General features: G+C 43.4%; 1 protein-coding gene across 1 annotated transcript; it reads left to right on the top strand.

Annotated features, from left to right (window-relative positions):
• Positions 6392-18514, top strand: LOC110389673 (urea transporter 2-like). Its single transcript, XM_021380499.1, has 8 exons — positions 6392-6557; positions 10357-10546; positions 11086-11214; positions 12846-13038; positions 13890-14037; positions 15560-15694; positions 16557-16606; positions 18004-18514. The coding sequence occupies exons 1-8, from the start codon at positions 6392-6394 to the stop codon at positions 18271-18273; spliced, it is 1281 nt and encodes a 426-aa protein (XP_021236174.1). The 3' UTR covers positions 18274-18514.

Genomic DNA, 23109 nt, shown 5'->3' with positions numbered 1-23109 from the left:
ATCAGAAGAATTCTGTGCTCAAAGCCCTCTGCACTTCAGGCAACCCTGGTGCTGCAGATCAGATGGACAGACTAAGAAGGCATCATCACTCTTAACCACCATCTCTCAGATGAAGTAGATGTCCTCATAGCTCAGCTTTCAGGACTAACCACAAGAGCTGCTCCAGCTTCACAGCAACACAAAAAGACTTCCTAAAACCATCTGGAGCAGTGGCAAATCTAAATCTGGTTTCTTCCACGCTGAAATATCCTTAAAGCACATTTCCTTCCTCACCCTCTCTTTCATTCTCATCAGTTGCAGTACCCCAGCCAGAAAAAGTATTTCATGTTGGGACATTTAAGCTTTGTCCACCCATAGCCTTGGACTACTAGGTGACCCTGCTTGAGCAGGGGGCTTTGACCAGATGTCCTCCAGAGATATTTCCCAACCTCAATCAGTCTGTGTTTCTATGATCCTTTAAAAATATTTATGGCAAAACTGAGTAAGTGTTACAGGTCAAGTGGATGCAGAAATTAACATTTCCCCATTGGTGAGACAGAGCAATGACTGGTTCTGAAAGTAAAGACATGCAGCTCACAGTCAATGAGACAGAGAATCACAGAGAGCCACATCAAAGAGAAAGTTAGGAAAATAGGGATACAAAAGGCAGGAATGACTACTGTCAAGACCACATAGACTATCAAGACCAGATAGACAGATGTGCTAAAGGAGAAATGATATGATGGGAGATGAAGGGGTGAGATCTTTAGCTTCTAGAATGAAAAATAAAACCGGACTTTGAAAGACATCATACCAAAAATATCTGCAAGACTTAGGGTGATGACAGAGAGTAGGAGGAAAAAAGATGGGAACGGGAAGCTGTAGTGAGCCCAATGGCACAGCTTTTCTTGAGCATGGGCCCATCCCTACTCAAGGTCAAACAGGATGGAAAACATCTCAGACCATCCCTATCAGTTTTCCAGCTAAAGCTCAATGGGGATGTCCCATCCCTTCTAAGAAAAACCTGGCCCTGCTTAGGATCACAACTCTAAGGCCATGACCCCTTGGAAGAAGGCTGATCACAGGGAAACTGAGTTCTCTTTGAAGGCAGGGCATAGGTCCAACCTGCCAGCCAGGTCCAGGCCCCTTTGCTGGCTCCTCTGAAGACCCAGCTCCTTGTGCACTGTAACGGGGCTGTAGCCTCATCAGTTGACATTTGACACTGTGCAGCTTCACACTGCAGATTTCACCCTGCCTTTAAATCGGTGTCATCAAGATGTAACATAACGGAACAAAAGCCTCTGTCAGCTAAATTTAAAAGTTGACCTGTTTGTTTTTCCTCTCTTTATGTTTATTTTCCTTGCCTATTTCTTACATTCATTCCTAAAGCAAGCAGACCCTTTTTTGTTTCCATTCGCAAAGGATTTTTTAAAGAGAGTGAGGGAGAGAGAGACACAGACCCACAAAGCCAAAAAGAAACAGAGGATCCAAGTGGAGAGGTATGTGTTATTGGACAAGTGTTTAATTTATGGAACTTGGCCCGCAGAACAAGAGTTTGAATTGTACTTCAATAAGTGGAGCTCTTAGAATAAATGTGGCTTGTAAAGTTGTTTTACAGTCTGCTTTGCAGAGCAGCCAACACCTCATGGAAACCTTTGAAAAACATTCTGTTTAGAAGCGATGGTGTTTATATTTCATATTTTCTCTATTTGTTTTCCCCTCTGGTTTTATAACTGAAACCATATGCAAGAAAACAGGATTTTTGTGTCTTAAAATATCTACCTGGTCTGACTACTTTTATTATTAAAAAAAAAAAAAAAAAGTGTTTTGAAAATTCTTTATGCGTTAGACACTCAGTTCAAACACTAACATGTCCTTGTCTGATACCTCAAATTTCCCAAATGACTTTGGGATGGTCATTTTGCTGAGATTCATCATCCCTCTCCCCCCGTATATGCAGTGCAGCTGTTTGCATCTGAGCTGTCTGTCTTTCCCAAATGCAACAGAGTTTACAATATGATTCATCTGTACAGGATAGGAGGGGATGAATCATGCTCCGGATCCATATATTGACTAGCTCTTCACTGACTGTAATGGGAGTCCAGTTGAGTTGCTGAGATAAAGAGACTTATACTGGACATCTCCATGGTTAGTAATGCAAGCCTCACCTTAGCCTCACTGTGTCACTGAAGGGATGAGATAGATGTCTCTGAAAGGAAATTCATTCCACCCAAACAATGTAAGATAATGGTACTCACCTTTCCATGCTGGCTGTAGAGAAAGCAAAAACCGTAAGGTTTTAAATGGTTGAAGAGAGTCAGGAGGAGTTCCACTCTACTAACATCACTTTGGAGATGTGGTAAGGAAGGCAAACCATCCTCCATAGTTACACATACACACAAGTGCATGTAAACGTACAAGCCATATACAAATGGTGTCAAGGGCACTACCTACCCAGTATGCTAGGACAATCCATTGACTAAATTTTGTGCTTTCATTTGGCAGATTTGGAGACACCACAGCAAAAGAAGCAGTAAAGGATTGCCTTGGAGCGAAGAAAAATATTGCATTTTGTGCCACACGAAGCAGGAAAGAAAGATACAGACGGACTACAAGACCACGTCCTCAGAGAAAAGCATCTAACCTCAGACGTAAGAGACATTTCACCCCATAAGTTAAACTGTCCTGATGGCTACCTCGTGCATGGTACTTGTGTTTGCACAGATATAACAGAACTGCTCTGGAACATGGTTTCACTTAATGCCTGTGTTAGGAAAAAAATTTGCCTATCTTGTGTTGATCTGTTCGTTGTTGTTTTTTCTTTTTATTGTTGCTGTTTCATTTCATGTAAGGGTCTGTGGTAAGAAAATAGGATTTTTGTGTCCATTGTACCTGCCTGGTCTGACTTTCTGGTAATTTCACCCTGATGCGCAGCTGAACTCCACCATACTGCTCTCACTTTCCCTCCTCTAAGCTGACATAGGGCAGCCTGTGGGCTCTGCTCACAGAGGCCATCTCTGCAACACACCTGCTACCAAAACCTTGCCACATAAACCCAACACAGTGTTTTGTACCTGCTCTCTGCAAATGCATTACATTCAACCTCATGGCTGTTCTGAAATGCCCCGCTTTCTCCATTTGTTTTCAGTGTCACAGACTGATCCCTGGCAGAGCTTTCCTTGGTAAAGTCATTACAACTCAGCCAAGCGTTCTGTCACCATCCCAAAGTCTTGCCCTCTAGCCGTACACTCTATTTCCTCTCCATTTCTTTATGGTTTCTGCTGAGCACAACACGCCTTTACAAACAGCTTCTTTTCAAAAGCCCTTGTGAGGCCATGTCCCTTGAAGTCAACACTTCTCCAATCACCTCGATGCATTCAGCCCTCCCAGCTCCCCTGCTCATTTCCTTCAATTTCCACATCCTGGAGTCAGGTGATACCATGGGATTCAAGCCAGAAAGGATTGACATTTCTAGCCTGGGTGATTGCATACACAAGCTCGAAATCATGACAACCAAAGATTCACATCCTGAAGGTGAACACACAAACTCAGTACTTCTTTAAGAGTCTTGCAATTTTAGAGCCAGATTTTCATGCTAAGGTTAAGGAGGTTATAGCACAGGCTAACAATACTAGGCAAGAAGGAGAGAAGCAATTGCCCAGGTTTGGTCTCGGGTGCCATAGTGTAACACTCAGCTCCCTACGCAACCAGAAATGAGCACGAAATGTGCAGTTGCATCTTCAGGCACATCATGCCAGGCAGAAAGGAGGTTTCAGATGCCATGGGTTACTCACCACTCTGGTCATGCACCCTCCCATTACTCACAGCCACCTTGTACTGCTATTTGTTTGTGGGGCCACTAAATAGCTGCAGGCTTAGTGGGCGTGCAACACCATGCACCATTTCTCCAGCAGAAAAAGCCAAAGGGAAAACCAGTGTTTACTCTAGGAAGCTTACAAGTGCAAAGCTTTATGCTATCATTATCCTGCACCCCAAAAGCATGCTAGAACAGCAGTCTGTTTGGGAATGAATAGGCAAAGGTAGATCCAGAGATGAATTCTAACCACCGTGCCTTACAGCCTGACAGATGTTCCCAAGAAGCAGGATGTCTTTTAACCACAGTGATGAATCAGTGTTTGCTGACAAAAGGCCCTTTTCTCAAGGAATTCCCCATCAGCCGTAGGTGTGCCATAAGTGATTCAGGCTCTCATTAGCCCTAATTAGCTAACTGTTCAAACGATTTCTCTACTATTCCTGGAGCCTGTAGCACGGAGCACGTGTCTACTGCCTGACAGGTGCTCGTTGCAAAGAAGCATGTTTTTCCAGGGTAACGCTGCTGCAGGGATCACTGTGCCCATCACAGCCCTCCAGGACCTTCTCCATCCCTTTGGGCTGCTCTGCTTCAAAGCCCTACAGCTCACTGCTGTGGCAGTGTGAAGGATTTCAGAATCCTCATATCATTTTTGCACTATTCTTTTTCCCAACAATTTGGGAATTTCAGCCATCTCCTCCCAGCCTGCCTTCCCCTATGAGGGGGACAAGCACGCTACCTTGCAAACAGAGGTTTAATTCCCTTCTGATGCATAGAGAAAGAAGAATCACAAGACCAGAATTGTTTCCTAGCTCCTGAGCTTTGATGCAGGTTGCAGGCCGGTTATAGATGGCCCGGTGATTTAAAGCACTAGCCTGGGACTCCAGATCCCTCCTCCATCAAAATGAGGGTTGACCTTGGCAAAATCTCCATGGCTGGAATTTCTCTCACCTAAAAATAGCCCTCCATGCTCAGCAGCCAATCTCCCTCTGCAGTGAGTGGAAAGAGGGAGGCACCCCCTTATTCACTTGTGACATGAATCACTCTCCTGAGGTACTAGCTTTTCTCTGCACTGATGGCAAAAGTCTCTCACATGACTACTTTGCACTTAACCCCTAATACTTAAATTATGTGAGAGAGGGCAAGAATTTTTAAAAACATCCAGGTCCCGCATCTCAATTTCAGTGGGAATTGAGCAGTGCAGTCTTGTAAATCTGGACTTTATATGCTCTGCACTGATGTTTTCCCTTTGTAAAACCCAACTGCGTTTTCTCATGGTGAGGTTCAAAATGAACATGAGATACTCAGGTGCCAAGAAGGCAGACTCAACTGCTCAGTATTTATTCTCCCTGATGGTTACAGCTGCACTTTGTTGTTGGTTATGGATGTTGTTCATAGCCGGGGGGACACTAATCTTGCTTTACTGATGCATCCTTGTAACTTGGAGATTCTAATAAGATGCTCCATATGCCTCTTATAATCCTCCTCACCCATAGGATCAAGCACACAGAGCTGGTTAGTTACATGCACAAATTAAATCCACAGCCCCAGGCTGAGCCTTGTGCTCGAAGGCCACTGCAAAGAGCTGTGCTGCCAGCAGAGAGAGCCAAAGCACAAGGCAGCAAGCACTGGAGGAAGCGTTTCCAGAGCTGCATGTAACTTTGTACTCCATGGGATGAACAGAAAACATCTTCTGGTGGTCAAGGACCCTCTTCTTAGGGCATCCAGAGCCATGGATACTTTTACCACCAGCCTATCAGGCACAACAGCCTTGTCCCCAGCCAGGCATCCCTTCTCATTCTGCTCTTCTGCTGCAGGCTGTACAGTGACAGCCAGTCACAGCTGCCAAAACCCAGGCTTCCACCAGAAGGTGGGGCCCATATTCCACAAAACACGGGGCAAGCTCTAGGCAACATCATATGCTCTTGGTCGGCACCTAGAGACCCAGACACATTGCTACAAAATGATCAGAGCAAACTGAGCAGCATCTCTGCAGATGTAACCTACAGTGTAACTCCCTAGGTCGCAGTGCAGTGTATTTTCTCTAAAGGGTTTATGTCTTAATGATCTTCTTAATGATCTGCAGTAGTACTTGGGAGTTTAATAAACAAATAATCCTGCCTGGATATTCATCTGCTCATTAAAGAGCCCACAGCTCTGAGCCAAGGGGCTCATCTTTGCTCAGAGCCACATCTGGATGCCAATTTCTGAGCAAGGCTTTGATGCTTCTTCAGTTTGCTCTTGGTGGTCTATCAAAAGCAGATGTGGAATGAGGAGCCCTGGCCAGGATCCTGCAAGGCACACAAGCCATGTCCAATTTGCCCCATGCAGCTCTGTGCCACAGCTCCATGTCAGCGTTAAGTCATTTCCTGGTCATCATCCCCAAAAAAAGACAACTATAGCAAGTTCTAGATGGAAGCTCACACTGCTCCCAGCAGTGTCTCAGGCAGGTGCCTTCTACACGAAACATCCCTTCTTTAAAAAATTATGTCACTGAGGGGCTCTACGCTACAGCAGAAAGTTGCCAGTGCACAACACAAGGGGTTTTCTAACACATGGATTTTGTGATTTACAGTTTCCTCTTCTCACTACCCAAGAGAGATGGATCTTGGAGAAATTGTTGTGGCTGAAAGTCCGGCTGAGAGGAACCTGTATACAGAGAAGCAGCCAAGAAGCCAGGACCTGCTGGGGAGAAGTGGAAAACAATTCCACCAAGCTTTCAAGTATCTCACAGGAGAAATGAAAGAATATGGAGAGTGGATGAAAAGTAAGCACAGGGATATGCTGGGGCTCTGTGGAAGAGCAAGCTGGGAACATCTGCATCACCATGATACTTCCAGTGTTGGGCCACAAGACAAGGGACGAGTTCACCTTCTGAGACATAGCAGAGAAGGCATGGCCTGAACTCCCTGTGAAATTCTGGTGCTTTAGCCCAAATTGCACTGTTCTTGAGAAAGAAACTTCACTGCCATTACCATGGCTGCACATGTAATTCAGCACAGGCAAAAGATGTCTTTTACACTTAATCAGTTATGTCATTAGCATCATGTTCCTCATAGCGATGCCCAGAATCACACGTCAGAGCTGAGGATTTGGACTTGTCTGTAAGTGCTTTGGATCAGTAGCCATCTCCTTGTCCATGTGTGGGCTGGCAACGGGGACTTGACTTCTGACTGTACAGGCAAAGGCTTTCTATTTACCAGCCTTTGGGGATTAATAAGCACCACGAGTGTTATGTTCCTATAAAGTACAAAGCAAGGACTGATCTCAAAGGTTTACTGTCCAGGCAGGAACAATACATCAGCAGATGGTCTGTGTTAACCAGAATTATTAGGGATTTGGGCTTTGAGAGGCTATGCAAGATTGTGGATCCTCTGTCAAGGTAAGGTTCATTAGAAGAACAGCTCCAACAAGGAGAGAGATTTAAGAGCAGGTGAGCTGAGTTACCTCCACTCTGGGAGCTCAGAAGGATGGTAGTTTTGTAAAATCATAGAGTCATGGAGGTTGAAAAGACCACTGAGATCAACTAGTCCAACCATCAGCCCATGCTGATGGTGAACACACTAGACCATTTCACTCACTGCAAAACTCATCCCCTTCTTGAAAACCTCCAGGGATAGTGTCTTCGCCAGCTCCCTGAGCAACCTGTTCCCAGTAGACCCAGTTTGGTTCCCTAGCAAAAAGAAACATCTCCTTTTGCTTTTTGTTAACTCCAGTGGCTTGGTAGACAGCATTTATTACTCAGTGTCCTGGAAATCTTCCTGCCCCTGCATGCTCATTATATTTGAATACAGTTAAAACTAGTGCTTAAACTCAAAAGCATTGCTGATATGCTTCATAGCTCAATACAAACATTAATAAACATTGTCTCAAACACGTCCAATCATTTTTCTCTAAAGAAGCCATTCCTTCCTAGTTGTAACTGCCTGGATCACCAGCAACATACTGCTAAAGGGATGCTTGTGAAGTCATCCCTTAAGACACACTGCAGCCTTTTGGGAGGTCTCTCCCAGGGATGCTGAATAGATGTAGAGTGGCGCCTGTCCCTTGAGAGATCCTCTCTTTAAGCTACTGCCATCACAAAAGAGAACTTAAGACTCCACTGTAAATAAACAGAGAAGGGAAGTGGAAAAGAAAGGGGCAGTGGGAAGTTGTTACGAATAAGACATTGCCCAGATTCAAGCAGCAGCCTGGCACTTCGCACTGTGTCTAATTAACAGTGTAAACTGAGTAACTGAATTAATTTTAAATATTTAAGAAGATGAAAGATGCAATGTGTACATGCAGGCAGACTTTCTTTTTCGTATTCTTACACCATGTTTAATAACACACAGCGATACAGTGCCATTTCCTGCTTGCCCTCAAGTCAGTTTGCACAAGGCCCAGGAACACATCGACTGCAGCGCTGCAAAACCCTTTCTGCACTGTACAGAGATGCTCTCAGACAACCTCATACCCCTCAAGTGGGTGGGTTAGAAGGTGGGAACCAGGGGAACAATGTCCCTCCCACCATAAGCAAAGCTCAAGTTTGCAACCACCTGAGAAACCTGACCATAAGTCTACGGGTCCCAACAAGATGTATCGCAGAGTCCCAAGGGAATCAGCTGATGAAGACACCAAGCCACTCTCAATGATATCTGAAAAGTCATGGCAGCCCAGTGAAGAGCTTGGTGACTTGAAAAAAGGCAATATCGCTCCCATTTTTAAGAGGGGTAGAAAGGAGAACCCAGGGATCTACTGATCTGCCAGCTTCACCTCTGTGCCAGGGATGATCATGGAGCAGATCCTCCTGGAAGGTATGCTAAGGCACATGGAAAGGAAGGAAGTGGTAGGGGATAACCAACATGGCTTCACCAGGGGCAAGACCCACCTGAGTGACCTAGCGGCCTTCTGCAATGGCATAACTGCATCAGTGGACAAGGGAAGAGCAACTGATGTCATCTATCTGGACTCAGTAAGGCCTTTGACATGGTCCCCCATAACATTTTCTCCAAATTGGAAAGATATGGATTTGATGGGTGGACTGCTTGATGAATGAGGAACTGGTGCAAGGTCATACCCGGAGAGTAGTGGTCAACAGTTCAACGCCAGATGGTGATCAGTGGCAACTGGTGTCCCCTAAGGGTCAGGACTGAGACCAGTGCTCTTTAATACCTTCATCAATGTCACTGACAGTAGAACTGAATGTAAGTTTGCAGGTGACACCAAGCTGTGTAGTGCAGTTGACATGCTGAGGGACTGGATGCAATCCAGAGGCCAAGACAGGCCCAAGTAGAGTGTGAACGCAAGAGAACCTCATGATGTTCAACAAAGACGAGCAGAAGGTCTTGTACCAGGGTTGTGGCAACCCCCACTATCAATACAAGCTGGGGGACTGGGTACAGCCCTGCTGAAAAGAACTTGGGGGTACTGGTGGATGTCAAGCTGGACATGAGACTAACAAGGTCTCTCTGGAGCCTTCTATTCTCCAGACTAAACAATCCCAGCTCTCTCAGCCGCTCTTTGTAAGACTTGTGTTCCAGACACTTCACCAGCTTCTTTAACCTTCCTTGGACGTGCTCCAGCATCTCAGTGTCTTTCCTGTAGTGAGGGGCCCAGAACTGAACATACCAGTTGAGGTGCAGCCCCACCAGTGCCAAGCATCGGCAGACAATCACTTCCGCAGTGCTGCTGACTATATTATTTCTGATACACCCCAGGATACCACTGACCTTCTTGGCCACGCAGCTTTCCAGCCACTCTGCCCCAAGGCTGTAGTGTCACATGGCGCTGTTCTAACTGAAGTACAGGGCCAGGCACTCGATCTTGCTGAAGCTCATAATGTTGGTCTCAGCTCATCAAAGCAGCCTATTCACATCCCTCCACTGAGCCTTCCTACCCTCAGGCAGATCAACACTTCCTCCTGACTTGGTGTCATTTGCAAACTTACTGAAAATGCACCCAATCCCCTCATCCAGGCCATCAGTAAAGACATTAAAAAGGACTGTCCACCATGTCATTGAGTCTAATCAGTGCACCAGGCTATAAGCAAGCAAGTAAATTCCTGCCACCTCATGAGTCTGAACACTGAGCCACCTTTGCCATGGGGACCTGCAGCACACACTGCCTCAGAAGAACTTTACCACTTGATCCTCCATGTTCTGGGCCACCAGCTTTCTCCCTGAACCAGCAGAAGTGTTTCTTTTATATTTCCCTATCCAAACACAAACTAGTTTCAGTCTTTGCCTCTATCCCACTCTGCATCTGAATAATACACAGAAAAGGGTTTATCTCCCTGTTAAATTTATAGCAGAATTTTCTGCAAAGACTTTTTTTTTTTTTTTACCACCATAAATAAACCATTTTTATGAATCCCTCCACAGACTCTACAGCAGTGCCCAGTCCCTGTTATTTCAAGTGCCAGATGCAAAAATATGCTCAGACAGCAATAAATCAGAGCCTGTCTTTATAGTCCTGTTGATACATCACCTCTGTTCTGTGGCGAGAAAACAGCTGTCAAGCTGAGTGTGCTCTGAAGGAGCTCCAATGAAATGGTGCCTCATCACTAGCATTTTTATCTCTTTCAGATAAACCCCTCATGGTTCAGCTGGTGGATTGGATCTTGCGAGGTACCTCTCAGGTGATGTTTGTCAACAACCCTCTCAGCGGGCTCATCATTTTAGTGGGGCTTTTCATCCAGAAGCCCTGGTGGATGCTGATGGGCTGTGTTGGAACTGCCACATCAACGTTAACTGCGCTGGTTCTCAGTCAGGAGAGGTATGTGGGACCTCGTGTCCAAGATGATCCTTAGGATCTCAGGAGCATGTTGATGGGTCATAGGCCTGTGTTCAACAGCATTAGAGCCAGCAGACCAACTTTCCTCACAGCTGACTTGGAAGAAGTTAGGTGAGGACAGAGCTGTGGTCCAGGAGGTGCTGGCTTGTCTTGATAGCTGGCCATCATAGTGTCATAATGTCATCCAACACTACAAGCCCAGTTCTCTCCCTGATAGCCGTTAAGTTTGGCCATCATCACAACCATACCACTTGTGTCAAACAGAGCTCTCTGGACCATCACTGTTCAACAGTCTCAAAAATCCTGCCTTCCACAGACCCCTGCAATGAAACCTGGCAACAACCTCACTGCTTTTTCCATCCTCCCCCTACACTCCCTTCACCAGGAGCAGGACATTTTTAAGTTGCATTTCAGTGAGTCTCCGTGGCAGGGAAGATCGTGAGCAGATCCTCCTGGAAGCTATGCTACAGCTATATCTTCTGCACAGCTTGCTACTTTGCAAACATTTCTTTGTATCATAGGTCAGCCATTGCAGCAGGGCTGCACGGCTATAATGGGATCCTGGTGGGTCTGCTCATGGCTGTCTACTCAGATAAAGGGGATTACTACTGGTGGCTTCTTCCTCCTGTGGCAGTTATATCCATGGCCTGGTAAGTGTCACTTTTCTCTTATGGACAATTCTCAGAGAATGAGGAATTTTGTTATGTGAATCTTGTACATATTGCAAGTCCTGTCTGCACAGTCGCCTACATCAGTAGCTCCAGCCAAGGTAGCACTGGAAAAAGCTCTTCACTGAATGAAACACTTTGGCAGGAGGTCAAGCACACTAACAAAGTCAATCATATCAGAAGGACAAAGCAGCTCTTCTTCAGTGCACTGTAAATGGACCACATCAGCAGATCACATTGGGTTGGATGTCACAGTGCCCAGCACTCCTATGATTCTCCCTTACCCAGATGCTGAACTGACCTGAAGCTTCTCCTTCAGGCTGAATTCCACCTTCCCATCTCAAATGTGCAACCAGTCACAAGTCAAATTATTTCTTACAACTACCTCCAAAAGCTAGACAACATCCTTTCGGGACTATGCTTACCACTTCTAAATACAGACCTTAACAGCACTGCAGAATCTATTTAACAGGCTCAACAAAAATTAATTCAAAAGCCACATTTTAATCACTGTCAGTGACAAGATACAAATCATGACTGCATTTCACTCCTTTTGAAATCAGATTTTTCAATATTTTATTTCACTAGTGATGCTCTGCGAAGGTCATTTTGAGACACTTTCAAAATCCACAACATGTTGCAAGAATGTTTAGTCTGTCTTGTCTGCCAGAACTCCCCGAGGCTTTTTATTCAAACATTTCCCTGTTTTTCTAGTTCATGGGACTCGAGGGTAGAGCAGAAAGGTTTTAAAATTAGAATTTTCAGAGATTTTCAACCGGTAGTTTGAATTTAAGCTTTAGAAGTCAGAATTTCTTTAATTGTTTCTTTTTTCCTGACAAGATGTATAACTGGCAGAAGCTTTGTATTTCAACACAGAAACTGGGACACTGTTTTCACCGAAGCGGTGTTTTTTTTTTCTACAGCAGCTAGCAAGGAAGCCTTTAAACTGCTCTGGAAACGAAATTTATCGTAAAATAATAGGCTTTATCTGAGAATACAAAAGGAGAACAAAGCATTTTTTCCATTGATAATATCTTCACAACAGGACACAAGAAGTTGCTTTTGAAATGCCAAATAATTGGTTTGTTTTGTTTTCCGGTTTGTTTTGTTGTTTTGTTTTGTTTTAAATTAGAACCGGTCTAATGTTCTTCTAGGACTCAAATCCAGCTGCTGTAAACTGTGCAATGCACACTGCAACTTCAAGGTTGACTGCAAGGGTGGCTCAGCCCAGTTGCATCCCCAGAGCTCAGATGAAACCATCAAAATACAGCCCATTTCCATCGAGTACAGGACCTCACCCTCATTCACATGTTTTCTGGGCTTTATTTAACAAAAAAAAAAAAACATACAGTACTTTATGTGGTGAGAAGTCTCCTCAACAATATGCTTACATCCACGAATGAATGGGATAGTTGCTGTAAAAGGATGAGCAGCATTCTCTAACTGTTTGCCAGACGCAATCTACTATATGAAGGAATTCACTGCCTAATGTTTCCAAAAGGAATACCACTGGCTTGCATTTTCCAGAGCTTATGACACAAGTGGTAGGATGCTTTACCACTGTAACTATGACGAACAAGCCATACTTCTTTCTCTTTTCCTTTTGTTCTCAGTCCAGTCCTGTCCAGTGCTTTGGGATCTATTTTCAGTAAATGGGACCTTCCTGTTTTCACTCTGCCCTTCAATATTGCGCTGACTTTGTACTTGGCAGCCACAGGACACTACAACCCTTTTTTTCCTACAACCCTCATCAAGCCTGTAGCATCAGTGCCCAATATCACCTGGTCTGCAATCAATGTGCCTCTGGTAAGCTTCACCCCAACAAGTTTATGACAGTTGATTAAAAACGTGAGCATGAAGACATTTAGCTCTGGATAACAGTTTTGCACATGCCTATTCTGAGCAGCAGCCATTTGCAGAAATAAATGGCTTAGCTCATTTCATACAAGAGAGTGCCATAAATGCTCCAGGGACAGTCCTGGCTGATCCAGCAGAAAAACTGATCAAATCTCAGAGATTCTGAACCTCTCACTCTACCTAGCGTTACATTGCCCCTAAACATGCCTCAATTACTGTTATCACACAAGTATATCCAGACATGCACACTCACTGTCCAGATGTGGTCAAAGGGAAATCAGCAGGACGGTCAATGATAATAAGAAAAAAGGGAAGAAACATCACGACCTCAAAGGGGCAGAAATGCATCTACATCCAGTCCCCACTGGCCAGGTCGAGCACTGCAAAGTTACATCCACACCCCCAAAGAAAAGTTAAGGGTAACTGATATGCTTATCTATTGCTTATCCATGCTATTATCAAATGTAATAAATTCCAATCAGCCTCATACAGTATTACTGCTTAGGAGGGTTACAGTTTTTCTCCTTCACTTAAGTCACTTGCAACAAAACCACAACAAACACAAGCATATCACATTACCACCCCAGGACAAATGAAACCCCATCTTGGACTGATGAAATTCAGACCAAACAAGAAACTAACTCTGGACTGAAGGACGTGAGTGCCTACATTCACTCAGCAGCCCTGCCCAGAGCCAGGGTTGCTACCTTTCCTTTCTAACCCACATCTTGGACAAAATAACAGTTGCTTCTTTCACTCAGAGCAACAATAACATGCCCTTTTTCTACCGGCTGTTGCAGCTCTTGCAATCCATCCCAGTCGGTGTTGGTCAAGTGTTTGGTTGTGAAAACCCCTGGACTGGAGGCATCTTCCTTGTTGCTTTACTCATCTCTTCCCCACTAATTTGCTTACATGCTGCAATTGGATCTACAGTTGGGATGTTTGCAGGTAAGAAATATTCACCAACATCATCTCGATAAAGTGAATACATTGACCTATGCCAGTATGAGATTCTGTTCAGAGTTTACAGTTGTATTGGCTGAGGCATACTTGGGAATACACTCCCATCTTTGAAAGCGTCTCTGAATTTGAAAGATCTTACTGAAGGTTACTCAACATGGTGAAGGGAAGAGCAGAAGCAGGTTATCTTACAGCTCTAGATTTGTAACTAAATTTGTAACTTTGCAGGTGGTTCGTTCCATCTTGCTTAACGTTCCTGCCATTGGATGTGGTTAATCCCATGGACATGATGATAAAGAAAAAAATAAATTGTATCATTGATCTCTTACCATCAGAAGTATGCTAAGTCGCAACCACGAGCAGAGATCTGCCTCAGAGATTATCAGTAATGAAAAGAAACAGACTTTTCTGGTATGGAGTTCATTCCATTCTGCTGCAGATTTGTAAAAACAACTAAACGAATGCCACCCTGAATAGCCTCTCTCCGCTAACCAGAGAAACAATCCTAGGTTAACAGAGATGAATCTGACCCTTGAATACAACAAGATCAATGCCTTTCATGTGAGCAACTTCAATACAAAATATGATAGCATAGTCTGAGGCAACTACCTTGAAAAAGGTACAGACACCCAACATTAAGTTCTGATTTGCGCTCTGAAGTGCGTTTTACAAGATGTGACCCGCCCTGAATTTGTGTTTTTAAACAAAATTATCCATGATTTATACGGTTAAGAACATTTGACAAGTTTTGCACAGGCCTGACATTTAACCTAGAAGAGAAAGATCAAAAGAAAATACATGGAAATAAGCAAGGTGATGAGGAACAGAAGACAAATGAGGATATTACAGCAGGAAAAGTATTGCTCTTAAGAATAAGGTGGTCTGTGCACTGTGTACCATGATACCCTTTTTACTGATAGTCCCGATGCATATGAGAAGTCCTGCAGAAGTACCTACGATGTCAGGTTCATTGCAAACCCTCAGCTCCCATCCCATTGCAGAATTTCCACAGCAGAGATGGAGGGACCAGCACACACTGAGCGTTTTAGCAAAGGTCACTAGGAAGAGCTGGAAAATTCTGCTTTCTCCTACCAAAGCTGTGTCTCTGATATTCAAGATCCGGGTATAAATGAGATTTAAACAACACACAAGCACAGCTTTCTGCAAATAGGAAACCCAAGTGAGAAAGCCTCCATGTACTCTGGCTGAATCACCCATCCAGAGATCTCAGGGACTAACTAGAGCAAATTAGGGGGCATAAGTAGGAAATTTTGCCTGAAGAAACATTTGAGACTGCGCCAAATTCTACCCCTACTGCTCTGTCACAGCTCCAAAATAATGAGCTCCATTGGAGTTCACCCTTTTCCTGCAAATGGGTCTTGTGCAAGTGTGAGCACTGTAAATTTGGCTGGATATCACAGGGAAGAGACTGGATTTCCAACACGTCAGGGTTACTTCCTGCAGATACTTCCCATAGCTGACCTCAGCCAACTGTTTTTTTGTCTTGTAGCACTGAGTATTGCAACACCATTTGACAGTATCTACCTTGGCTTACACAATTACAATTGTGCACTCGCATGCATTGCAATTGGAGGCATGTTCTACGCCCTGACCTGGCAGACTCATTTGCTGGCCCTTGCTTGTGGTATGTATCTTATATGATGAGGGAAGCCAAAAATGTTTGCATCCACACAGTACATGAGCAGTACAGGACAACTCTGAATCCACTTTGGAATTCTGATTTCCTGCATAACTAGGTACTCTGCAATAGCTGCTTCTGTGGTGGCATCAGATTTGAGCTTGGATGTGCAAGCCACAAAAGCAGAAGTAAAGGCTTCTAGATAACAAGGCTTCTAATCACAAAGAAACATCTAGAGATGGTGGGAGCAGTATTTGTAAGGAGCACAAGCTGTGCCAGGAACAGAAGTTCAACAAATTATCAATTCAGGAGATTCAGAAAAGCCATTCCAGAATTGTAATTATCCTTAGAGGAACTGCCTCATAAGAAGAGAGCTGTTACACAAGTTCAATTTAAAATCCATTTAGCCGAAGACACCCATCTCCAACAACAGCCAAAAACACATACTATGGGAAGTTTAGGAACAGTGTACCATACGTAAATTCCTCATGAAGATTAACCCAGCCTCCAGCCATTTGTCATGTTCAACTTGAACATCGTTTCTCAGTTGCTCAGAGAATGGTTGTGATCCCCACAACACACGGGACAAGCTGTGTCAATGGAAAAGGAAATACCACCATCACCTACTCCTGGCAAAACCATGTTCTTTCACCATCCACCATTACAGAGCAGAGAGGACCAAACGTAGTCCATGTGGCCAGACACAGCGTTGGAGCATTTTAACTAATTGTTGAATTCTAACACTAATCCTCACGTAAGATGAAATGATTTACTGTGCATTTGGATATCTTATTATTTCTGATAATTTCCTTGGAAAGTTGAGCCATTCTTTCCCCATCCTCAGCTGTCTTTGGTCTTCTTTTGTCAGCATTATTTTGTGCCTACTCTGGAGCAGCTCTTACTAATGCGCTCTCTGTGGTAAGTTTAGTTATTTTGTGAGTTTTGTTTTTTTGTTTTAGCTATCTTCTGATTTTCTCATGATGCAATGCCACGGAAATGCTCCAAAATTCTCCATGTCAGTTCTAACAGTATTGAAGTGAGAGTGCTGCAGCCAGTGGCGTGTCTCTTATAGATGGTGCATCAGCTGAACTGTGCACCTGCAAACTCTACAATTGACAACACGACTTCAGAAACCTTTGGAGCATGTAATCCAGAGTGGGAATTTGCACATAAATGTGAATTCCAGCAAGAGTTTATGGTTTGAGATATTGCAATATTAAGCCGCAGCCAGCATTTTTAAATGAATCCCAATGGTATAAAGTTTTCCTTGCTTTTCCCACTCTGCCCCCAAATTTTTTTCTCAAGTTTGGTCTGGAAATGAGAACTATAATTATTTAAGGAAAAAAAGTCATTGGTCTCTTAAATGGAGAATCATTGTATCTGGGCAGTTCAAGAAAGAAATGAAGCCAGGACTGCCGAGCTTTCTTTCTGCGAGATCTGAGAGAATAAAGCAAAACCACATTTTAATAAAATTGATTTAGTAACATAAAATAAAGTAAAAAAAAAAAGTAGAACTAACAGCTTAAATGCATTAAATGTACTCATCTGGCATTCCGCTAGTACTGTGTAGGTCCATGCAAAAGGCTGCTTTAAGCACACCTGTTTTGTGTATGGATCAGGGAAGAGCACATCTAGTTTTTCTCTTTTTCTGTAATCTTGGTTTTGGCAGACTCCAAGATAGGCCAGGAGTTTGGGTCACAGAGCAGGACTGTGGGGTGGATGCAATGCCAGTAATTCATGGGCAATGAGAACTGAAGGTGTGTGAACCGTATTCCCAGATCATGTTTTACAGGACCATGAGGGTAGGATTTTGGTCATTTGTTAGAAAATTGAAATGTCTACACGTGAGCTGGGTGTCTGGGCTTTCATTACAGACATCAGAGCTCTGAAGCTTGATTTATGTGCTTCAATATTGCTGCTGCACGTCATGCTTGCCAACAGTTGCAGTTCCAAAAAGACCCAGGTCTACAGCGTGGGATGCCTTACATAGCCCCATGTATTTTAAATACTACTGGATTCCTCCACATGAGCAGCTGTACTGACATTTGGCAGCAGAGAAGCTTCCCAGATGTCCAGGGACCTAGCACACATGTAGACTTCTCCATACCTGCCTCTGAGCATTCTCCTCTATATCTGAATGGACTAAAGTGTATAGGGATGAGGGGGTTTCAGGTGTCCTCTGTCACAACGTTCTCATGAGGGCACACACCCCCACGACTTCTCAAATGCCATAATTTAGCAACAGGGAAAAGTAAGTGAAGGGAATTTGCAAAAGAGTTTCCAAAAACTCACCTATCTGTCTGTTCTCCTCCCAGCTTGGACTACCACTCTGTACCTGGCCTTTTTGCTTCTCAGCGCTTCTCTTTTTGCTGATAACTTCAGACAACCCAGCCATCTACAAAATCCCCCTCTGCAAAGTCACCTACCCAGAAGCCAACAGGATCTACTACCTGAGAATGAAGAGAAGAGCATCAGAGAGCAGAAGAGAAGAGCAGAAGCGAAAGGAGCAGAAACCTTCTGGCGACTCAAAAATAAGCACAGGAGGCACTCCTTTGTGCACCCCCAAAAACAGTCGCAATCGCTGACTTCAAGTGCCCAGGAGTCAGCAGTTTCAGAGCAGTTGGTTGGATGCAGCAAATACCACCCTCAGCAGCAGTCTGTAAGCCAGGGATTCAGCACTGCACTTTCCGGATGAAATACAATTTGCCCTTGAGCTAAGCTTTCCAAAAAGCACTCAGGTAACATCATAATGGCTGTCTTATCAATCCACGTGTTGTTAACTTGAAAGCCACCTCTTATCAACAATAATTATAGGAGTAGGCAGAGGAACATAAACACTGACAAGGATCTGTATTTAATTTTAGATGTGTAATTTAACAAAATAAATATGCCGAGAGGGAGCTGCTATCTAATAATAATAAATAATGTAAGAAATACATCAAGTGCTGCACTTTAAATTAAGAACGTATATATCTGAAAGTAGAATAAACAAACTGATCTCTTCCTTTCTTGTGTCTCATCAGTGTCTAACCTTCTTTTTGTGTCTTAACAGCTACAGCACACACAGGTAAACACTTTTACAGAATGCACACTATTTTTGGTGCTATCTCCTGATTCCCCATTAAGTGTCAAGACAATGAAGGTATGAATATATGTGCTTTAATCATACTGCAAAAATGACTAGCTAGCAATGATCAAAACATTTTTCTTTTCCTTGCATCATCTTCTGTCTTAGAAATAGAAGATCTGTCTCCTGCTGACTGCAGAATTGCAGGTCTGAATCCCCACATGCATCCAGTGCAAAACTGAAACATTTTACATAAAGAATGAGATAAACACTTACTGTTGGTAGCAATTACTGCAGTTCTTCCTCCCCCTTTCCTAGGGAAACTCCTCCTTTGCATTAAGGCGCAAGCAATAAACAAGTCAAATACTCTCCTTGTCTGTTGGGGGTTGGACTGAGGTCTTCTCCTATGTTTTCATGAGCTGTCCATGAGAAACCTTGTGAAACACCATCATCATAGTCATGGGAAACAGAGGATGGCCTTGCTGCTGTGTCACCTAATGGGGTGGTTTCTAACAGGCATAAGGTACAAGCAAAACACAGCTATTTTAAGTTTCCTCCAAGTCCTTTCAACAGGGAAGGGCCAATTGCCCGTAAGAGTGCTTTCCTTGGGAACCCTTCCCAAAGCTGCTACAAAGCAAGCCTAGCAGAAAGGCTTCCACATTCTAAAGTCATTTCATACGATCAGTTTAAAAATTGTAGACACAAAGGATCTTGAAGATTTAAGATCAAAACCCAAAGAAACATCACTCAGTGTTCAGATTAGATGCTGTCCCTTCTTGTGTCTTGATGTGGGGCTGTTTTGCATGTTCATTTGAGTCTCACTGAGCAAACAGGTGGGAGCCAAGCCCTAGTGTTGTAGTTGAACCTTTCTTAAAACAGGTGTTCCCCATTCCTGCCCAAGCAAATTTCTATGTCTTCATAAACACCAGATTTGCAGCACCAGAAACTGCAGCCACTCTAAGCACCCTCTAGAAGGAGAATCCAGGATTGAATGGGAGACAAAAATATGGTGCAAGTAGAAAACATTAGAACATACTTAAACCGGGAACTTAGGTTCTGCTTCTTAGTCTACTGGGATTACAACAGATTTGACGTTCTAACTGGGAGGAAAGCCCCAAACATGCAGATAAGACCAAATTTTAGTAGGTTAGATAACCCTGCCACTGACTACATAGAGTTCCAGTGAATTGTTCGGTCTTTTCCACCCTTCAGACTTGAACACCTATGTTACATCTCTGTCCCATTACATCTGTCCCTCAGGGTAACCTCTGAATCTGGCCATGCAAAGATCCTCCAGGAAAGCACTAAGGGAATGAGTGAGCATTCCTGCATACCATAAACTTTCTTAGAGATTAATAAATGAGCAAGAATCTCAGCAGCCTACTCGATACATTAGTCATGAGAATTTTGTCTTGTTTAGTTATGGGACTGACCATAACTTGACATCTCACCTACCTCTGCCAAAGAAAGGAAGATCTGACCAATGCTCAACTGCAGGAAGCTGAAAAGTAAATGCACTACAGAAACTGAAGGCTCCTGTGGAAATCCCAGAAGCCTCCTGGAAATGCTGAACTCTGACAAGCTGAAGGCATAGGTATTTATCACACAGGCGGAGGGGGACCACTGGTTTAGGAGAAAGATTGGTTGCAGAAACATTACCCAGGCATTAAACACAAGCAATAAAGCCTTCAAAATATCATAGAGGGTTCTACAAGCTCAGACGTGGTTAAAGTACTTTTGCAGTCTGCCCATGCAGCTGCTTACTCACATATGGTAACTCAGGGGAAAAAAAGCAATAGGGAACAAAGAAAACATCAGAAAAGGTGTCAGCAAGCCGTAAAGAAAGCAGAGAACCATGGGAGAACAGGTTGCCAATTCATCCTTTAAGCAACACAAACAAAGCAAACCAACACTATTAAAAAAAAAAAAAAAGTCTTGTATGGCCACTAGAGATCAGAGACAGCTCAAGGTTAATAATTCCATAGAAAAACAAAGTCAGAGAATCTCTTCATCTGCTCTACAGTTTAATTTACCTCACAGACAATGTAGCTTCATAGGAAGAGTTGAAAAGAAGAAACAGAAAAATTCAGTAATAAAGTCAGCTAAAATAATGTTTCAGAAAAACCTCAACTGTGGTTAATTATGTCAAGCGTATTATTTATTTTCTTAAAAATAAGAGTCTAGTCCAAGTACAATATGGCTACTGGAAAGAATTTGTCATGGAAGAGCCATTACAAACATTAACTTCTCAGCCACAAGCAAATTCATCCCGAAATCAATTAGCAAAGCAATTTCTAGGGTTGAAGCCATCCATAAAGAATAGAGAATAAACAGAGTTATTATGTCCCTAGCTAATCAAAAGATTTGAGAAACTATAGCCAGTACTAATAATTCTTGAAAACAGGAAAGATAAATATCAAATGTCTTCTAGATGGGAGCAGTAGACAATCAAATCACTGACTGAAGCTATCAGTGGCAGCAGCCCCAAATTTCAGCCACTTCCAAAAGTGCCAGTGATCTAATATAAATTAAATGTGCCTGTAGAAAAAGAAAAGCCAAAAAACTAAACCTCTTCTGTGGTTAGGGCAGTCACTCCAACCAGCTTACCTCTGCAGTACATGGAATAAATATTCCTGTACAAACACTCAGCCTAGCAGTAGTATATTCAAAATAACTTCCTGAAAGTTTGCCTTCAGAAAGCAAACAGTGCAAAGGGGAGCAGACAATGCAACAAGAATGAATTGCAAGATGCCCCCCCCATGAACAGAGAAGCCCATCTATTTTTGTTATAACTGGATTCCACTACATACACCACATGACTCCAAGAAAAATGCTTTCATTATTTCTTCAAAGGCCTTCTATTTGCTTCTAAGCCCTCAATTAAAAAAAGAAACATATCTTTAATTTTTGAGATTACTCCTCTAGCCCTCCTCACACAAGCACAGGCACATGAGATACATGCTTCAGATGTCCTCATCTGGGTGTTGATGACTCCAGAATGATCTACCAGTTAACCACTCTTCATGAACAACTAGCAGAGCTGCGCCAGGGAAACATGAAGGGGTAGAATTTGCCTTCTCAATGGACATTAGTTATAGAAGAGGTCGGAGCCACACTGAGCATCTCATTGCCCACCAGGTCCCTTCATCTGGTGGCCCTTTTCAAAGGGGATTTGGGATTTATAAAATCTGGGACATGATGCAAGACCCAGGGAATTAGATATCCAGTAGATCTGCAGTCACAGAGGTGAAGCACACAAGCCCTATCCCTCTAGCCCTTCCCCAGAGCACTTACATGGCTAGATTGCAGCAAAAAAACCCACCTACTTTTGGCCTTGTACTCATTTTCTTTTTTAACTTGAAGCAAGATTCAAGTTAAACATAAGCACTTAAAACACGGTGACACTATACTGGTTTTTTTAAGCCATTTATTGTTTGCAAGGGCTTAGGTTGGAAATATTCCTTTCCTTTCTGCTTTCATCAATAAGTTCAGCTGAAGCTAAGTCTCAGAGGTTTGTTAGGATTGAATTTGTTAACTAGCCTCAGGAAGAATTTGACAAGTTATGGGCACTGGTGGTTTGCAAAGAGCTGACAGGAAGAAGAGATTTCTAGCCAAAGGCTATCAGAGACCTATTTGAGACTCTTTTATGGAAGGAAATTCTCTAGGAGCAGAGGTTTTGACAGCAGTCAGTAGTGGAAATTGTGACATGAGCCACCTGCAACTCACTGAAGGCCTCACTGGGACCTGAGATAGAAACTCTAGTAACAGAATTTGCTACCTGTAGACATCTTTGAGATCAGTCAGGGCTTGGTTAGGGGCCACACGCTTCTCTAGACACTTAGGCACAGGGAGTGCTCAAATCCACCCTGCAGATACGTTTTAAAAAAAAATGCATTTTATAAACGACTACCTCTTCCAACTTGTTGAATCTCAGCCCAAAGTTAAAACCAGACATTTCAGTCAAAGTCTGACCCATCCTTGGAGCAATATCTACTCACTGCACAGCAGCAGGATCTCCATGTTAGTTGAGAGAGACAGAGTGAGCACTCACTGCTGGCATGTCAGGGCTTTACAAGTCCAAAATAGTGCTATACAATTTTAACAGTTCTTCATTGACCTGAGTTTGCTTTGGGCCTGTGGTGCACAATGTGATCATGGGTTTGAGTTCCGCCACAGAAATACTGAGGTCTGCAGATCTTGGAGGGTGAATCCTGTAGTAGATGCACTGGATGGAGTTATCTGCAGGATCAAAGGGCCCCTTGCTCATCTAGGGAAACAGTGTTATGGTTTGTGGTCTTCCATCTGTCTCATCAAGAGTCCCGCTCTGGACTGGGTTGTCTATGGGACAGCCTCA

Source organism: Numida meleagris, chromosome Z (assembly GCF_002078875.1).
Source record: "Numida meleagris isolate 19003 breed g44 Domestic line chromosome Z, NumMel1.0, whole genome shotgun sequence".
NCBI lineage: Eukaryota > Metazoa > Chordata > Aves > Galliformes > Numididae > Numida > Numida meleagris.
This window is presented reverse-complemented; position numbering and strand designations above follow the sequence as displayed.

What these genes read in the sequence shown, in the direction of transcription:
- LOC110389673 (XM_021380499.1), top strand. Translation starts at nt 6,392, where the DNA reads ATGGATCTTGGAGAAATTGTTGTGGCTGAAAGTCCGGCTGAGAGGAAC. An exon ending in TACAGTTGGGATGTTTGCAG is followed by an intron (nt 14,038 to 15,559) that starts GTAAGAAATATT and finishes TTTGTCTTGTAG; the next exon opens with CACTGAGTATTGCAACACCA. An exon ending in TTTGCTGGCCCTTGCTTGTG is followed by an intron (nt 15,695 to 16,556) that starts GTATGTATCTTA and finishes TTCTTTTGTCAG; the next exon opens with CATTATTTTGTGCCTACTCT.